This window comes from Larimichthys crocea, chromosome I (genome assembly GCF_000972845.2).
Source record: "Larimichthys crocea isolate SSNF chromosome I, L_crocea_2.0, whole genome shotgun sequence".
Lineage (NCBI taxonomy): Eukaryota > Metazoa > Chordata > Actinopteri > Sciaenidae > Larimichthys > Larimichthys crocea.
The window spans coordinates 38,284,321-38,300,971 of NC_040011.1; the positions used below are offsets into that span (position 1 = coordinate 38,284,321).

A 16,651-nucleotide genomic window follows, 5' to 3' on the forward strand; every position below is an offset into this window, starting at 1 on the left:
AGGCTAGTTCAGCTTGGAGCTCGGTGGTTATAGTATAGCTACGCATGAAAAAGAAATCAAACAGGAGATATTAAATTGCTTGGCAATGCTAGTTATCTTTGATTAGCACCAATTAACTGACTTACCTTAGTGGGCATTGCTGCCACGGCTCCACAACCAAGAGAAGTCAGCTTTTCCCGTTGCGTCAGTTGACTACATTTACCATCTCCGCTGATTTGAGCATGAGTAACCTCCAAGTATCAGACACATCGAAAAAACAACAGTTTCTATCGCAATCAACAGGTGAAATTCACGCTAAACAAGAGCGAGCTCAAAGTTCAGTTTGCAAAGATTAAAATGAACAATTCACATTTATTTCTTTTCAAAATGGTGAGTTTGACTTGGATGGAGGAACTTTGCAGCTGTTGGGTCGTGGTCGGGTTACCCTTGGCTAATGATTAATCATTCACTTAATGAGTCTTTCCACAGTCTGGTTTCCTCCCTCTGAAGTGGTGCACCAACATAACAACAGAAAAAGAAAATGCAACTTTTATTCCATTCGGCATAGTTTCCTTGTGTACTCAGTTTTTCTTGTTTTAATTGACTTCTCTCTTGTGGGGGTCAAATCGGATACATTCAGTTCACCAAAAAACATGTTCAATAAATGGCACTCTTTTCATGCATGTTCTTGCACAACACCGCTGGTGACGACATCATTGTCAGCTCAGCAGTGATTCACAGCATGTTACTTTGTTGAAAATCTATTGAAAGACAGTTCAAAGAAACGGTGGTGGGTTGTTGTAAGCTTGCCTGGGTGGGCAGTATTGTGTAATACTTTTTGTCTTTTTGATAACGCAACCCCAGACTCAAACAAATTCTTATATGGTGTCTTTAACATTAAGCTGTTAAGTTAACTGTGGTGTTTCTATTCATAAAAGGCACTGGCTGTGTGATAATAGTTACACAAGTTAACTTGTGCGGTTAAAAAAAATAACTTTACTGAAAGCCCCAGGAATATTTGATATTTTTAATATGGATCTTCAGGAAATGTAGGCTCATGATTACAACAGAGGCGCATTTGTCAAAAAGTCCAGTCGCACTGCCATTAATCACAATGCAGACAAGTACATTACAAGTGTAATTTGCTTTCTGAGAGCGGTGACATGTTTTCTCCTCGGGCCGTCCCATGTCACATGTGTCCACGGCACACTGCAGCTCGATCAAACAGGCTTCTCAGGGCACGAGCAGAAGAAAGAAGACCTTGTCATTGGACTCCATTTTCTGTTTAAAGTTATTATTCTTAAGGAGGTACGTTAGCAAGTTTGTATTTCTTCCATGATGTTTGTGCTGAGAAATGCTACATGACTGCGTGACAGTCACAGATGTATGGAGTGTCAAGAGTCACATATGGAGCTTCATTTCAATGTTCATTATACTTTCAATAAATCCTGTAGATAGTCCAATTTACTGTATGGAGACTGTGCGATGAGGCTGAACACTGAACTTTCTTTCATTGGACTTTTCTCAGAACTTACTAATTAATTAGGGGGCTGCACTAGTGCTGGCCAAAACATAATGAATCATTCATTGTTAGCAAACTAACCAGTCATATTACATCCCTAAAAGGATAGCTTGGGTACTTTGAAGTAGAGTTGTATATGGTACCTTTCCAGAGTCAGTGTATTACGTACAGTAGAACGTGGTCAGGAGAAGAAAGGTAATGTTGCGCAGAAGCAGAAGCGCTGTTGTGGACAGGGTCAGATCAAAATTTTAACCACATAAAAAAGGTCCAGCACCAAAGAATAAATATCTGTTTAAACGTATGCTATGTTTAGAATATTTTCTGTGCTTTACTTTGCTGTCAGACATCCTTTTCCTTTTTATTTTCCGTCTTTCAACTTACACCACAGATCAGTCGGTCTGAATCGGAAAGTTGCAAGATCAGACTGAAATCAACTTTTATGTATCTCAAGATTTCAAACATGTTGCGTGTGCTCGTGCCTGTGAAACTGCAGCAAAACATATTGGCAGCACAGTTGGGCTTATGTGTGAGTTAGTAGTGTGTGACGAAGTTTAGCTTGCTTTTGTGTTCATTTGCCACTAAATTAAAGGGGTAAAGTAAAGGGGTAAATTAAAGTTAAAGTTTGTCTTGTCATTTCCTGTTTTATTTTGAAAGATAACTCTCCTCTCGTTTCAGGTCATGTGTCACCGGTCTGATTGTCTTCCCCACCCTGATTGTTTCCACCTGTTCCCCATTACCCTGTGTCTATATTGTCTGTGTCTCCCTTTGTCTTGTGCCGCAGTGTTTCGTTCTAGTCATTCACCCCAGCCAGTCTTTTCCACAGACCTTGATCTACCTTGCTTCCCCTCGTTAACGTGTGCCTGTAGTTTTTTGCCTCCACGTGAGTGATTTTTGGTTGTAAATGCCTGTAGTTTTTTGCCTCCACGTGAGTGATTTTTGGTTGTAAATTTCATAGTTTATGGTTGTTGTTTTATAGCAGCCTTAGTTTTTGTCCTCCCTTTTGTGGAGTGATTGTCTGTTGACTTTTTCCTCTTTGCTTTTAAGTTTTCTTCCCTCTTTGGAGTGGTTTTGTTTTGTAGAATATATTCCTGTAGACGTATCTTTATTTTCGACTCTAGAATAATTTTTATAGTCTGTTCTTTTGTCACTCAGTGTTGGAGTTATTCAAATGAAGTTCTGCCCAGTGGGTCATTCATCTGCATCTGAGTCCTCCTTAAGTCTAGGTCTGACCGTACACTCTGGCCCCATGGTCAGGTTGAGCAGCTGCTCTTCATCGAGGGGCATAAAGAACACATACGCCTTTATTTATTCAAGTCACCCTCTCATACACTGATTTTTGGGACAGCCATGGCTGTATCGCCACAACCCCCATGTGAACGGGAGAAATTATGGGGTGGGGGGAGGACTGTGTTAATGACTGCCTCGACATCCCAACTCAGGGGAGGGAAGTAACTGTGGCTAACCTTGCCTCTGCCAATTCTGCCTCAGACTCAGAGTACCCGGACCTGAGCTCCGTGCCTTCCTGCTACCACCGCCTTCGAGAGGTATTTAGTAAGACAAAAGCCATGGCTCTCCCTCCACATCGGCCCTCTGACTGTGCTATTGAACCGATTCCAGGCTCCACCATTCCTAAAGGCCGCCTGTATTCCGTTTCTGGGCCAGGGAGGCCATGCGGGAGTACATCTCGACCTCACTGAGGGCAGGGTTGATCCGTCCTTCATCATCACCAGCAGGTGCCAGCTTCTTTTTTGTGGGCAAGAAGGACGGGTCCCTAAGACCTTGCATAGACTACAGTCCTCTCAATGACGTTACTATAAAGAATCGGTACCCACTTCCTCTCATGTCTTCCGTGTTTGACCAGCACCAGCAGGCCAAGGTGTTCACCAAGCTAGACCTTCGCAATTCTTACCATCTAATTAGAATAAGGGAGGGAGACGAGTGTAAAACAGGGTCATTATAATTAATACCCCAAGCGGTCATTATGAGTACCTGGTCATGCCTTTTGGATTAACCAACGCGCCTGCTGTGTTCCAAGGAAAGATTAATGAGGTACTTGACACACACCGAGACCATGTAACCAGAGTACTAGAAAGACTGTTAGAAAACAATCTCTACGTCGAAGCAGAAAAGTGAATTCCATGCTGACACCGTCTCCTTCCTGGGCTTCATTGTAGCTCCTGGAAGAGTGTAGATGGACCCAGCTAAAATTAGCGCTGTCACAGAGTGGCCCACACCTGATGGCCGCAAAAAGGTTCAGCAGTTCCTCGGTTTCGCTAACTTTTACAGGCGGTTCATCAAAGGTTTTAGCGCAATAGCCACCCCTCTCCATGCTCTTACCTCCTCTCAGGTGCGTTTCCACTGGGCTCCAGAGGCCGAGACAGCCTTCCAGACCCTTAAGCGTCGCTTTACCTTGGCCCCCATCCTCACCATGCCAGACCTTCAGCGACAGTTTGTGGTTGAGCTAGACGCCTCCAACAAAGGGATCGGGGCGGTCCTCTCTCAACGGTCAGAGCAGGATGGAAAAATGCATCCCTGCGCGTTCTTGTCACAGCGGTTGTCTAAAGCAGAGCGGAACAATGATGTCGGCAACCGGGAGCTGCTGGCGGTCAAGATCGCCTTTGAGGAGTGGAGACACTGGCTGGAGCGGGCACAGCATCCGTTCATTGTGTGGACGGACCACAAGAATCTTGAATATATCAAACAAGCCAAGAGACTAAATTCACGCCAGGCCAGATGGGCATTGTTTTTTAACCGTTTTTGCTTTACATTGTCTTACAGGCCGGGGTCCCGGAATGTCAAACCAGACGCCCTGTTCAAATCTACGACCCCAAGCCTGCCACCAAGGAACCAGAACCCATCCTCCCACTGAAACGTGTGGTTGGAGTGGTTACTTGGCAGATAGAACAAGAGGTGAAGCAAGCGAATGGTGACACGCCCCCAACTAGTGTGTGCCCAGAGCATCGTTTGTTTGCTCCTGTTGATTTGCGCCCACAGGTAATTCATTGGGCTCACACCTCGCTGCTCACTTGCCATCCGGGAGTCCGAAGAACCATGTTCGCCATCTCCCAACAGTTCTAGTGGCCATCTATGGAGTTGGGGGTCCGGGAGTACATCGAGGCATTTCGGTCTGTGCTCGCAACAAGACGTCCTCCGGGTCACGCATGGGACTCCTGCAACCTCTGCCCATCCCCTCCAGACCGTGGTCAGACATATCTATGGACTCTGTCACGGGGCTCCCGGTTTTGAAAGGTAACACCATGGTCCTGACCACGGTCCTGAGAGCTAGCAATAAGCTAACAGAAACTCAGAGTCTAGGCTATGAGTTAGATAGAGTTAAATAGTTAACCCGTTTACACAGCAAACACTTGGCCAGAAAAATCATATAAATCCAAAGTCATGCAGCTCTGTTTGGGCTCTATCAACCTCTGAGAAAAAAACATCTAGCTCTTTATATACTTATAATATTTATTAGCTGATTTTTCAAACAAAAAGGGGGAAGAACACAAATACTACCCGACAGAGCCAGAGAAATATTAGCATCCCACTGAGGTCACGTTGAGTCCCCTGATAAATATTTCAACGTGTGCTCACCTTTTACAATGTTACAAGGCTGGCAAGATTAAAAAAGTAAGACGTGCTGAGTATAATTCATAATATTAAAAATAGCTGGCATGGCTTTGTAGGACACTTAATGGCACTGGCATCGTTAACGAAATTTGTTTCACCTGTGCTCTCCCTGCTGTGACAGGTCATTTCTGTTGTAGCCCGTCAAAAAGGTCTATATCCTGCCTGTACATACAGGATATTTAGTGTTGTCTGGATCTTTCTATCATATCACTGGATTATGGAGTTTTCATGCCATTAAAATATGTAGAGATTTAAATTTGAGAGCTCTCATCCATGTCGGTAAATGACAAAACAGTCTCGCCTCATGATCAGTGTAGTAGCTGCTGTGGAGCATTTGATCATATCGTATCATATGTTCTTCACCACATGAGCAAAATTACATTTCAAAGAATGGAATATAGACTAAAATAAAGCACAGTCCTTAATTTGGCAAGGATTATTGTATCACTAAGAAATTTTATCAAAAGAAAAACAGTTGGCTCATATGCCAGAATAAAAAGTATTTTAGTGTTATCAGCAATGTTTAATATTTTCCCTAAAAATATTATTTTAACACTTATTTAAATGTTTTAAACAGTATTTATTGTTAACAGCCATAACGATAATAATAATAATATTAACCTGTTTATCAAACTCTAGATAAAATAGAAAAAAAATAAATAAATGTTGTATATCTTGAACCTATTTACTCTTTATTAGAAGACTGTGTGTGACTGTGATGCAGTTTATGTACATTTTTTTTTAAAAGTGAACTTTCAGAGTTGTGTCAGTCTTATTGAAATTTAATTAATATTTAAAGTACACACATTTCAATCACACTTGTCCACTTTTATTAACCTCACAATGTGCAAAACCAGATTCTTCATTCTTAAAGCACGCCACTGAACACACATCTCATACATTTACAATTTTTTTTACCACTTACAGCTACACCTTTCTATCTGTAACGCTTTCAGTACTGTACATTGAAAATATGGCTAGGATTGTAAGCATAATTACTTGGACACACTATGTGACAAATCTAAGGCACTAGAAGTCGTAGACTACGGTCCGCATATTCTGCTGAAGCACACATAAAATCTAGGTCAATGAAGGTAAGGACAAACTATTCACAGCAGGCTTTTCTGCTCAGTAAATACATGTGACATCACATGGAAAATACAAAACACGAGCACGTGAATCATCTCTTCTTTCTTAGCCAAAATATAGGAGCTCACGTATCATATGTCTTTGTATCAAGATGAGCTTCATCACAGTTCTGCGTATGAAGCGCTTGGTCTTACTCCAGAAGTGATTTACCCATATAAAATGGTAATATAGGCACAATTATGTCTGGTGTGGCTAATCTTCAGTCGGGGCCAAGGATCCGTGCCAAGCCTGAGAATTTGGACACAGGTGGCGTCCAGCAGTGGAAGTCACAGCACCTGTTTAAACATCTGGACGGTCACGGCCGATATGTCTTGATTACATCTTTGATAGGCCTCCTGCATATTGGACAGCACGCATTGATCTGTCTCTTCAGCTTCAGCCCGCAGTCGTTGCACAGACACATGTGTCCACAGGTGTAGATGACCGTGTCCACCTCCTGGTCAAAGCAAACGGTGCATTCTCCATTTTTCCCAGCAGGGGGCAGTTCTGAGGCAGTGAGAGTGGGAGAGACCGGAGGACTGAGTGGGGAGCTGGGAGCAGTCACTAAGAGGAAAAAGAGGAAAACATGTGGATCATGTGGATGCACGTACACAGATAACTCTTCTTCTCAGAGTTTCAAATGTTCATTTCACTAAAATCTAAATACACTACGTTTGGATAAGTGGTTGCAAATTAATTTTTTCTCGGTCAGCTCTTCAATTAATCGACTAATCATTGAAGCTCTAGTACGTACCATGACGGTATATCTTAACAATGAAAAAAAAAAAACCACCACATAACAGAGTAAAACAAACCTTTTTTTTCCCATGACTACACCCTCCTACACCACAAGATCCTTCCTGCTGTGACCTCCTGAGGGTTTCTACATACATGCTGTCGACATTTTTGTAACCTACCCAGAGAGGATTCAGATGCAGAGGAGGATCTGTTGACACTGAAGGCCAGGTCTGAGTCACTGTCATCTGGACTGCTGCTCTGAGAAGTGCTGGGGGATGTAGAGGGAGGACTGGACTGCAGTGTTCCTGTGTCACAAAAGATAAATACACATAAACAAAGCCCAGATAATTAAACTCATGTACAGCCTTTAAAGGTGGTATTCAGGAGAAAGTGTATATTTAACTCTAAGTTAGTGTCCATGAACTGTGAGTGTGACGCTGGAGTTCCATAGACTGATTTTGCTTTACTTGCTTCTGTCTGAACATTATGTTGTTGGATCAGAAACTCTTGAAAATTGGGTCGGAGCTGATGGGAGTTTATGTGGGAGTAGTGGGAATAGGACAGATAGGTCACACTACTCAACTGCATTCCTCTGGTCTGGGAAAAAATGAATTGCACGGGCTGCTTAGACTCAACAATGATGAAAATTAAAGAGCATGTCCTTTTTGAGTATTCATCAGTTTGACATTTTGGGACGTGCGCTTTCTTGGAAAGTGCCGAATGTTCTGACCGTTAAATATAAAGCTCCTGTGAGCAGCCACTAAGCTTAGCCTAGCACAAAGACTAGAAACAAAGGGAAACAACTAGCCTAGAGCTTTGATTGTCAGTTTTGTGGCAAGTGCGAGCTAACCGGCTGCCAACTGTAGCCTTATTTCACAGACAAATGTGAGAGTGGTATCAAATCTTTTCCAGGTGTTGAATTTTTTATGGGTATTTTATGTGTTGCAAGATGGCAAAAACAGTCTCATCACTACAATAGCTCCACAAAAAAACTGTAAGGTCTAAGGAATTTGGGTGTTTTGGTACATACTATCGCCTCTCTGTGTTGCTATACACTCACCTAGTATCCTGAGTCTGTTGACAGCCCCATGCAGGGTGAAAAAGGCCCACAGGACCTGAGAAGAGTCCACGCAGAGCAGCCGGCCACGTCCTACTCCATTCACCCCATGGTGCACCTCTCCGCTGGGAAGCAGAGTGAAGCTGAGAATGTCTCCAGAACAAGGCATGGGAAAGCCCCGGTGAACCACCCAGTACTCTTTACGGTCCAGGAGAACCTCGGGGTCTGCCGGCAAGTCCCCGGCGTGCAGACTAGCAGGGTCACAGGATGTCAAACCAAACAACAGTGCCCCAAAGTAGGGCAGGCCCAGATGGCCGACTTCCACGTACAAAGTCTCACCAATGTGAAGCGGCCGGTCACTGAACACCAGAGTCCGACTGCTGTCTAGAAAATGGATGCAGGCGGCCGAGCGATCTGCAGAGAGTATTACATCAGAGCCACGGATCGGGTGAAAGTGCAAGTCATTGTCCAGCGGGGATGGAAGTCCCCGGACCACCCTCGGGACAGTGAATCCAGTGGAGGCAGACGAGGATGGCGTGGAGGAGGAGGTGGATGAGCAGCAGGGGATGAGCTGAGTGTAGTTATTGAGCTGGAGGTTGGCCATCTTGGCAGCAGCAGCCTGGTTGTTCTCCAGTTGATTGTTGCTGTAATTGGCTGAGTCGTGGCTACTCTGAGGCAGATAGGCACTCAGACGGGCTGCGCTGAGGCAGCTGGATCCCACACTCTCAGCAAATGTGCTTTCTGTAATGGACAATATGGACAAACAGTTATGTGACTTGGACGTTATATCGTATGATCTGTCCCAAGTCAATTCAGGTCATTTCCCTTGTTTTTGCTCTTTTTCTCCAGAACCATTTTCATACCATGATATCTGAGGAAGGGCAATTAAGGCTGAGATCCTATCTGCATGTGTTATTGTAGCCTCTTTTCTTGATAAGGGCTGCTACTAATGATTCTTTAAACATTTCCTTTATGTCAGATCAGCAGTTCGAAACCTGCCAAATGTGCTCTTGTCCAGCTTCTTAAATGTGAATATTTGCTGGTTGTCTCCATCTGCTATGACGATAAACTGAATATCTTTATTCAGTTTAATAAACTGAATAACTGTTCAATAAAATGAATATCTTTATTCAGTTTATTGTCATAGCAGATGAAAACAACCAGTAAATATTCACATTTAAGAAGCTGGACAAAAGCACATTTGGCATTTTATGTTCTTTTAGTCTATAGTCCAAGGATAAACAATTAATTAATAATCAAGAATAGATACTTTATTGATCCCTCAAGGATAAACTCAGTTCCTTATATGCATTTTTAACCCGAAATACAACCACACATACACACACAAAGGGCTCATAGACATGTATATGTGGGGAGTAATGGGGCAGCCTCACAGAGCGGCGCCTCAGACAGTGTCCAAGAGGTGAACTGGCACCTCTCCAGCTACAAGTCCACCTTTTGTACTTTGGTTCTTCAACCAGCCTCCCAAGCCAAATCCCTACAGACTACCGCCGCCCATTGTGATTGTTCTGACTTAATTTTCTGTCGACTAATGGATGAATTATTGCATCTCTAGCACATTAATATCTTCTTTAATACCTTTAATATCGTGGATGTAAGGATGTTTCTGTGTGTATGTCACACATGTTTCCATGACATACTATTTATGACTTGACGCTTCTGCAAACTGTATATATTTATAAACAGTGCTATTTAATTCTTGTCCGTTTGCTGTATTGGACCATACATGTTGATGGACACTCCCAGTTATCAATAACAGTGCTAGAATAAGCATCTACACCGAGAGCCCTTTGCACGCCGCTCTTGTTGTGATGTTTGTTGTGAAGTACAAATAAGCTGTCAGCCAGCTGTTTATTTGACTGTCATCGGTATATTTACGTCCCTATTTCATTTCCTTTCTCCACACGAGCTCTCTAAACTGCTGCGCGTTCAGCGTGGCAGCGCTGCGTTCAAAGCACAGTTGAATTTCTCTGTATACGAGGGGCTGATATAAACAAGTCTGGCGTTCGTAGTCCCCCTTTGACTTATGGTACATTCCTTTACTACTATTTCTAGTGATGCTGGAGCAGTTGAGTGCACTGGCCCCTCACCAAAGCTCCTGGGATCTGCCGCATTGACCAAACATGGCCATGGCTCCCGTAAGATTGAAGATAAACACACCCAGTGACTACGAGAAGCACATGAACCACGGCAGAGAGGGTGATGGAAGAGGGAGAAAGTGCCAAAGCGCGGGAAAGTGACAGTAAGAGAGTGTTAAAGAGGCAGGGGGCGAGATTAGGAGTGAAAAGTTCTGGAATGGATTGAGATTCATGGTCCAGATCTTGTTTTATCCTGGCGTGCTACAGTTCTGGTCTTCTAAATTAACTAGTTTTGCCACACACAGCTGCCGCAGACACTTCTACCTACTCCAACTACTATGTTGGCCTCGGCTGCTGAAGAGCTTCACTGCACAGCTGCTCCCCGAAGCTGCTTAAATTAGCTGTGAATGTGTTGACACTATAAAAATAAGTTTGTGAGGTTCCAGGGTTGTCAAAGCCATGGTCAAAATACCTGTCTTTCTAGCTGACTCCTAAATCCGTCTCCAGTCAAAAAATATCCATTACTCAATACTTTGCTGGCTGTATATGAGGTGTAATGATGGATTGTGTACAAACTCATGACCAGTCAGTTGTGAAATGTGTTCCTCTCACTTCCCTTTTGAATATATGAGTCAGCTTCTGCTTTCCTCTCTCGGGTGCAATCATAAAAAAAACAATAAGTATTAGTGTTTTCACAGAGTAAACTACATTATAAAATGCTTACCTAGCAGTGTGACCTCCTGAGTGATGCCATAGATATCTATGATGGCCCAGAGTGGACAGCCGATGCTGAGCCCACAGTGGAAGAGAATGGGCTCTCCTTCATTGATGCTGTAGAAAACTCTTCCATGGCGATCAGCCCAGAATGACAGCACGTTGTCTTTCAAGGCCAGTCTCTCAGGGAGAGCTTTGGCCCAGTAGCCAGGCCGTGTCACCAGGTCCGGACAGGCGTACTTGGGGATGTCTGTAGCGACCAATTCGCTGGGGTCCAAACTGGTGAAACCAAAGCGTAGAGCTCCACTCCAGCCAGTGTGCACACCAGTCAGACGAAGACGCACCTGAATTAACGGCATGAATTAAAACTCAACATTTATCCTTTGAATGTCTAGCTGTTAAAAGTAGAGTTAGTAAAAAAAACAAACCTTCTCATAGAGGTGGACAGGCCTGTGGCTGAAAGTGATGCCATTACAGAAGCTGTTCTTACGCGTGGCACGGCGAAGCTGCCCATCCAGCCTGATGTTCTTGCCTTTGGCATGGGGATGAAAGCGGGGCGACTCCACGTTGACGCTGACCGGAGGAGCAGACGTTCTCCTCTCCACACCTGCACCATTGTTCGGCAGGGTGTAGTACTGCCTGTTGGCCACTGGGCGTGGTTGCAGAGTCGAATCTGCGGGTGCAATAATATAGCACAAAATGATCAACATGGGATCTGAACAGCAGATTTGCTTTTGTGTGTCCCGGGTCAAAACAGCAATGTTAGCGACACCAGCTGTTGGAAAAATGTGTGTGTGTGTGTGTGTGTGTGTGTGTATCAGCACACAATTTGTTTGCAAGTGGTCCATGGCAGTTGTTTTAGAGGGCAGAGGCCAGTTATGTAAAGGAGACCACAGTCTCACACGCTTCCTTTCCCACACTGACACTATGAAGCCTCTCTGTTCCCCTCAACAAGTACATTAAACAGTCTCTTTTAGCATGTAACCCACATTTACAGTATAAAAAGGCAAACTCTGTCCCAAATCAGTCCACTTACCACATCCATATGGGACATTTATATCACAGAAATAAAACCAGGTAAATTTAGACAAAAGCCATGTGCATATATCACTAGGAAACATAAAAAAAAGAGCATCTTGCTTGTGTAAAATCAACAAAGAGTTGAGCAGTGCTAATATTAGTGGCAACACAGGGAGAGAGAAAACATAACAATCTACAGAAAGTCTACGACAGAGACGATAAGTCTTCCTCTTATTTATGGGCTACACGCCCTTGGCCTGAAGCATAAACAAACCCTGAATAGCCTCTTTCATTCCTCAGCAACTATCTTCAGAAGTGGAGATTGAATCACACAGAATCACATAGGCAGTAAAAAAAACACACAACACCCAAATAAAAAGGCTTAATTTTGATCTCATCTTCAGGAGTCAATGACCTACTTGGGAATTTATTCATGAGCATTAAAAAAAACAACAAATTAATACGGATCAGAAATCCTACAGGGCAAACAGAGCGTTGGCTTAATAGAGACTTGAGGTTGTTTGGGTTTAATATTAAATCAAATTAAAGCTGTAGATGTGTGTTTATGGTATGGACTGACTGAAATCCAATATTCAAAGGGAGGCAATGTTTTTATTCTCCTCCAGAGTGATTACATTTCTGTTTAAAATTCACTGTGATCTGGTGTAAAGACAATAACTCAGTGAAATGTTCCACAGTACATTTCCTAAATTAGACATTATCACTGATTATATTCTAAACTATGAAGCAGCAGCACGAACATCTGTAACATCTCAAATGATGTGCGGGTGCGACTTTACTTTCTACTCTGGGAATTTGGTTTTTGAAACATACTTTGCTGTTGAGGGTTATCCTATAGGTCTAGAGCTCAACTGCCTCGCTGACAGAGTGATGTACTGTCACTCTGCAGTTAAAGGACCTGCATTGAAGACTGATATAGACACTTGCCATTATTAGATGAAAGGCATAGCACAACAGGTCATGCAGTGAGGGACGGCTCACTGTCAGTGTTAGCCCCAGTTTGTGCCTCTCGTGGAATAACATTACATTCAAGTCAATAGCCCGCAATCTTCCTCCTGTTATGTAGGCATTTCAAGAATCATCAAAAACTTTAAAACCATCTGGGGGAAGAACATTTCCATCCAGCAAAACAAATAAAGATTTTTCAACCTGTTTTCCAAGTTACGGCGAATCCAAACAAAGATGGTAGCCAAAAAAGACATCTTTGCTTATTTGTACGATATGAACCAAATTTAAAAACCAAAAAAAATCCTTTGGAGGTTTTGGCCTCTGGTAGCGCTGTGGAGCAGTTGTTATATGAATGGGTTGCATGAGGACGCACATGTGTACGCGGGTGAATGGTTTCACTGGTCTACAGGGGGCAATAAGGAGCCGGAAAATGCAGCAATATGCCGACAAAGGTAGTGAATGAGAAGACTGCGACAAAGTAAGCATTGGTGTTTACAATGCCAGATTTTAAAAAATCTGCTCTGCAAATGCTTTATTAGGAGGGAAATGCATTTGTTAGACCTCGAGGACACAATGAGTTTTAGTGAAGAAAAACGATGGTTTTGAGACCTTTAAATAAGTTTATTATCTCTTATATTTGTCTATATTGATGTTTCTTTACATTAAAATAACAAAATGAACCTTTCTGTTGCACATAAAATAAGAATGTATATGTAATTTCCGGGTTCCTAAATAGATATAGTTAAGAAACAGGTAAACTTAAAACACCAGATAGTTGTAAGAGTCTTGGAGGATAAGTGGTTTTAAATAATCTTCTGGGTCTTTCAAAGATCACTGTGTATTTATCTTGCAAAACTGGACATGTAGCTTGACTCCAGTGTAACGTTAATGCATAAGAGGAAAACACTGTTGCTAGGTCAAAAGTCAGCGATGGATAACTACTCTGACTTCTTACTGTATTTTCCTCATCGTGAGGCGCAAGGTGACGTTGGACTATTAAAATTCTCCCCCACCTCCATCATGTGACCTTTTTTTAGGACTACTTGCTCGATGGACCCCTTAAAATCATGAGAACAGCAAAAGATAGGTGAGTGCCAGACATACGTCTCTTGATTTTTCCGACTGTAAATTGATGAGACGGGCTAAAATTACTATGGTAACAGGCAGAGACCGGTTCAGGCAGCTGAGCATAAACGTGGTTTTCATGCAAAGTTCAGTCACAAGTCTCATATCCGCTACCTCATGTGGCTCAATTACTTTTAGATAGAAGCAGTTGGCTAATGGTAATGAAGTAAGAAAAAAAGCATAAATAAATACTATCATAAGACTTCACAAGACACACTTCTGCTGTGCCAAGGAGAGCTTTTCGAAATGTAAAACTGATAATGTGCATTCATCAGAGTTATCTTTGGCCACAAGATGATCAGGCTCTTTATTCTCTCATATCTCCAGGCTGTGTGTGTTCGTCATACTGTAACTCCTTCCCTGAGCAAAACATGTGCTTCTGTGAATTTTAAAGAAATTCCACGGCGTGTTTTGTCACATTTCTGTTTCTGGAAGTTGCAAACATAAATTCCCTCATAAAAACACCTCAATGACATCAGTTGCTCCTCTGTTCACATCTGGCATTATGGCCTGCAACATGAGTCAGTGTAACAAGAAGGGAACACCTACTTTCTCATATATTGTGCACATCTCTAACACAGATACTCTATTAATTCCATGTTAATTGATACCATACAGTGCAAGCAATAGGACCTAAGCTGCTCCTGCTCCTCTGTGACTAACTGTTCTCAGTCCAAACCCTACGTCAGCTGGCTCTGGTGGCAGTAACCACATCATTTAGCCGCTGAGTTGGTCTGTTGAGGGGGTGAAGGGGGCGTGGGAGTGTGACAGACATTAAATCAAAGTGATATGGGGAACTGATTATGAACTAATGTGCTTTAGGTGTCATGACAAAGTGGTTCGAAAAGTGACAGTCTGAGAGCTCGTAATGACAGCTTTATGTAAAAACGGGGCTGACAATCAAGGCTCATACAGGAATAATTCAGTGGCAATCACTTGAGATTGTTCTTTATATCAGACAGCATTGAGACTTTGGATAAATGCATGATATTAGCAGGTAGTTGCATGTATTTAGTAGAGCATTGTCCTATTTTGTGTTGTGTTCATTCAGTTTTTTTAGTAAAGATACGTTATTTATGTTTTTCTTATTATTTTATGAGGCACTTGTTTTGTGATTCATGTGTGACTTGGCTGCTGTTTCTATTAAAACGTTGCATATGGCAAAAAAATTGCACATATAATAAATATACACATATATATATGAATAAAAAGGAAGCTGTGAGCCAAGTCTGGTGAAAGTGAAAAAGCGGAACCTGAGGAAACATGGCTGTGGTCATTTCATGTGTTCATTTGTTGCAGTCAGTCAAATCATCTACATCTTCACTGCGTGTATGACGTGTTTACTGGGATATGATCTATATAGTTACAAAAGAGCTTCCCCCCAAAAATATTAATGACTTGTGGTGGCTCTGTTTGCCTTATCATGATCATCACCTAGTTAAATTGTCGTCCTTTCCATCCCCCTGCCCTCTTTGTGTTATAAGGCTACATGACTGATCATAACTCTTTAAATTTTAGGTTTTCAAAAAAAGTGCATTTGAAGACAAAGGGTGCTGCTGCTGCTGCTGGAGCGCTCCCTGAGAATCACGCTCAGCTCCCCCGTGATGGGGAGCGCGTCTCTCCACGCAGCGCAAGTAGAGGAATTAAGGACTGGCCATGTGTGTATCTCTGGATATAAAGCACACGCAGACATTGCTTCGCTTTTGTGCATTGCAAGCCTCGTGAAGAATGACACATTAAAAAATAAACAAGCCTCACCTATTAAGGGTTTAGGTGTCGTATTCCCCATTATATCCAGAAATTCCTCGCACCGGCTGACAAGTTAATTCCGATTGCAATATTTCTCTGTCCATCCGTGGATCCTCGGTCTGATGAGTATCTGCCTGGAACCAGTTCAATGTGAGTATCAGCGCCTTCAAAACGCGCTGTATCTCCTCGCTGAAGCATGGACACGCTCTTCTTAATGTCAAACCCCAAACCGCTGCGACAGGCAGACACCTCCAACTGGCGCACAGCAGCCCCCTCCTTTCTTTAGTATAGGCTCTCGTCTGCACGACTTTAAAGACACAGTAAGCAGAGATCCCCCCCCAATTCCCTCCTCAAGTACATCACAGAGCCTTTGAATAATTAATCTAATTATTCACTCAAAGCCTGTGATGAAGCCTGATGACTGTGTAGCCTATAGGACAAACATCTGATGTGTAATCTGAAGGAAGGAGGACAGTTTGACAGCACATTTACATATAGAAGGGGTCAGGGGAAGACAGCATGGTGCCAACTTTGATAACAGTAAAAATGATCAACAAGATCATTGATTGTGTTGAGTATCATCCTGAACGGGTTAAAACACACACACACAAAATACACAAGGTTATTGGTCTTTGGTGTCCGATTTTTACATCACAGATCCATGCACAGACCAATCACAGTGAGGTAATCAATCCTGAATCGCATATCACATATTCATATGCTTGACAAACATATAAAGTACTGAACACTTTTGATAAAAATCCAAGCGCCATATGAGGAAATCCCCTTTTTCTCCCACCCTATCCTCTGCCCTCCCACAGCCTTGACTGCTGGGCTTCTCTCAAGCTGTTTCCTGTCTTCTGGACCACAGCGCTCTCTGAGGAGCCATGGCCTGCAGGGCTTATAGGACTGAGACCACGAGTG

General features: G+C 42.8%; 1 protein-coding gene across 1 annotated transcript; it reads right to left on the reverse strand.

The window, feature by feature from the left end:
* Positions 1 to 5,941: 5,941 nt before the first annotated feature.
* On the reverse strand, positions 5,942 to 16,024 carry neurl1b (neuralized E3 ubiquitin protein ligase 1B). The gene is made up of 6 exons (XM_010752072.3): positions 15,737 to 16,024; positions 11,293 to 11,537; positions 10,875 to 11,208; positions 8,055 to 8,792; positions 7,174 to 7,299; positions 5,942 to 6,820 (listed from the first exon to the last, which is right to left on the reverse strand). Exons 1-6 carry the CDS (start codon positions 15,765 to 15,767, stop codon positions 6,573 to 6,575), a joined length of 1,722 nt encoding a protein of 573 aa, XP_010750374.1. The 5' UTR covers positions 15,768 to 16,024; the 3' UTR covers positions 5,942 to 6,572.
* Positions 16,025 to 16,651: the final 627 nt, after the last annotated feature.

What these genes read in the sequence shown, in the direction of transcription:
- neurl1b (XM_010752072.3), bottom strand. Translation starts at nt 15,767, where the DNA reads ATGGGGAATACGACACCTAAACCCTTAATAG. An exon ending in CTGTCCACCTCTATGAGAAG is followed by an intron (nt 11,209 to 11,292) that starts GTTTGTTTTTTT and finishes CCGTTAATTCAG; the next exon opens with GTGCGTCTTCGTCTGACTGG. An exon ending in TGCATCTGAATCCTCTCTGG is followed by an intron (nt 6,821 to 7,173) that starts GTAGGTTACAAA and finishes TTTTCCTCTTAG; the next exon opens with TGACTGCTCCCAGCTCCCCA.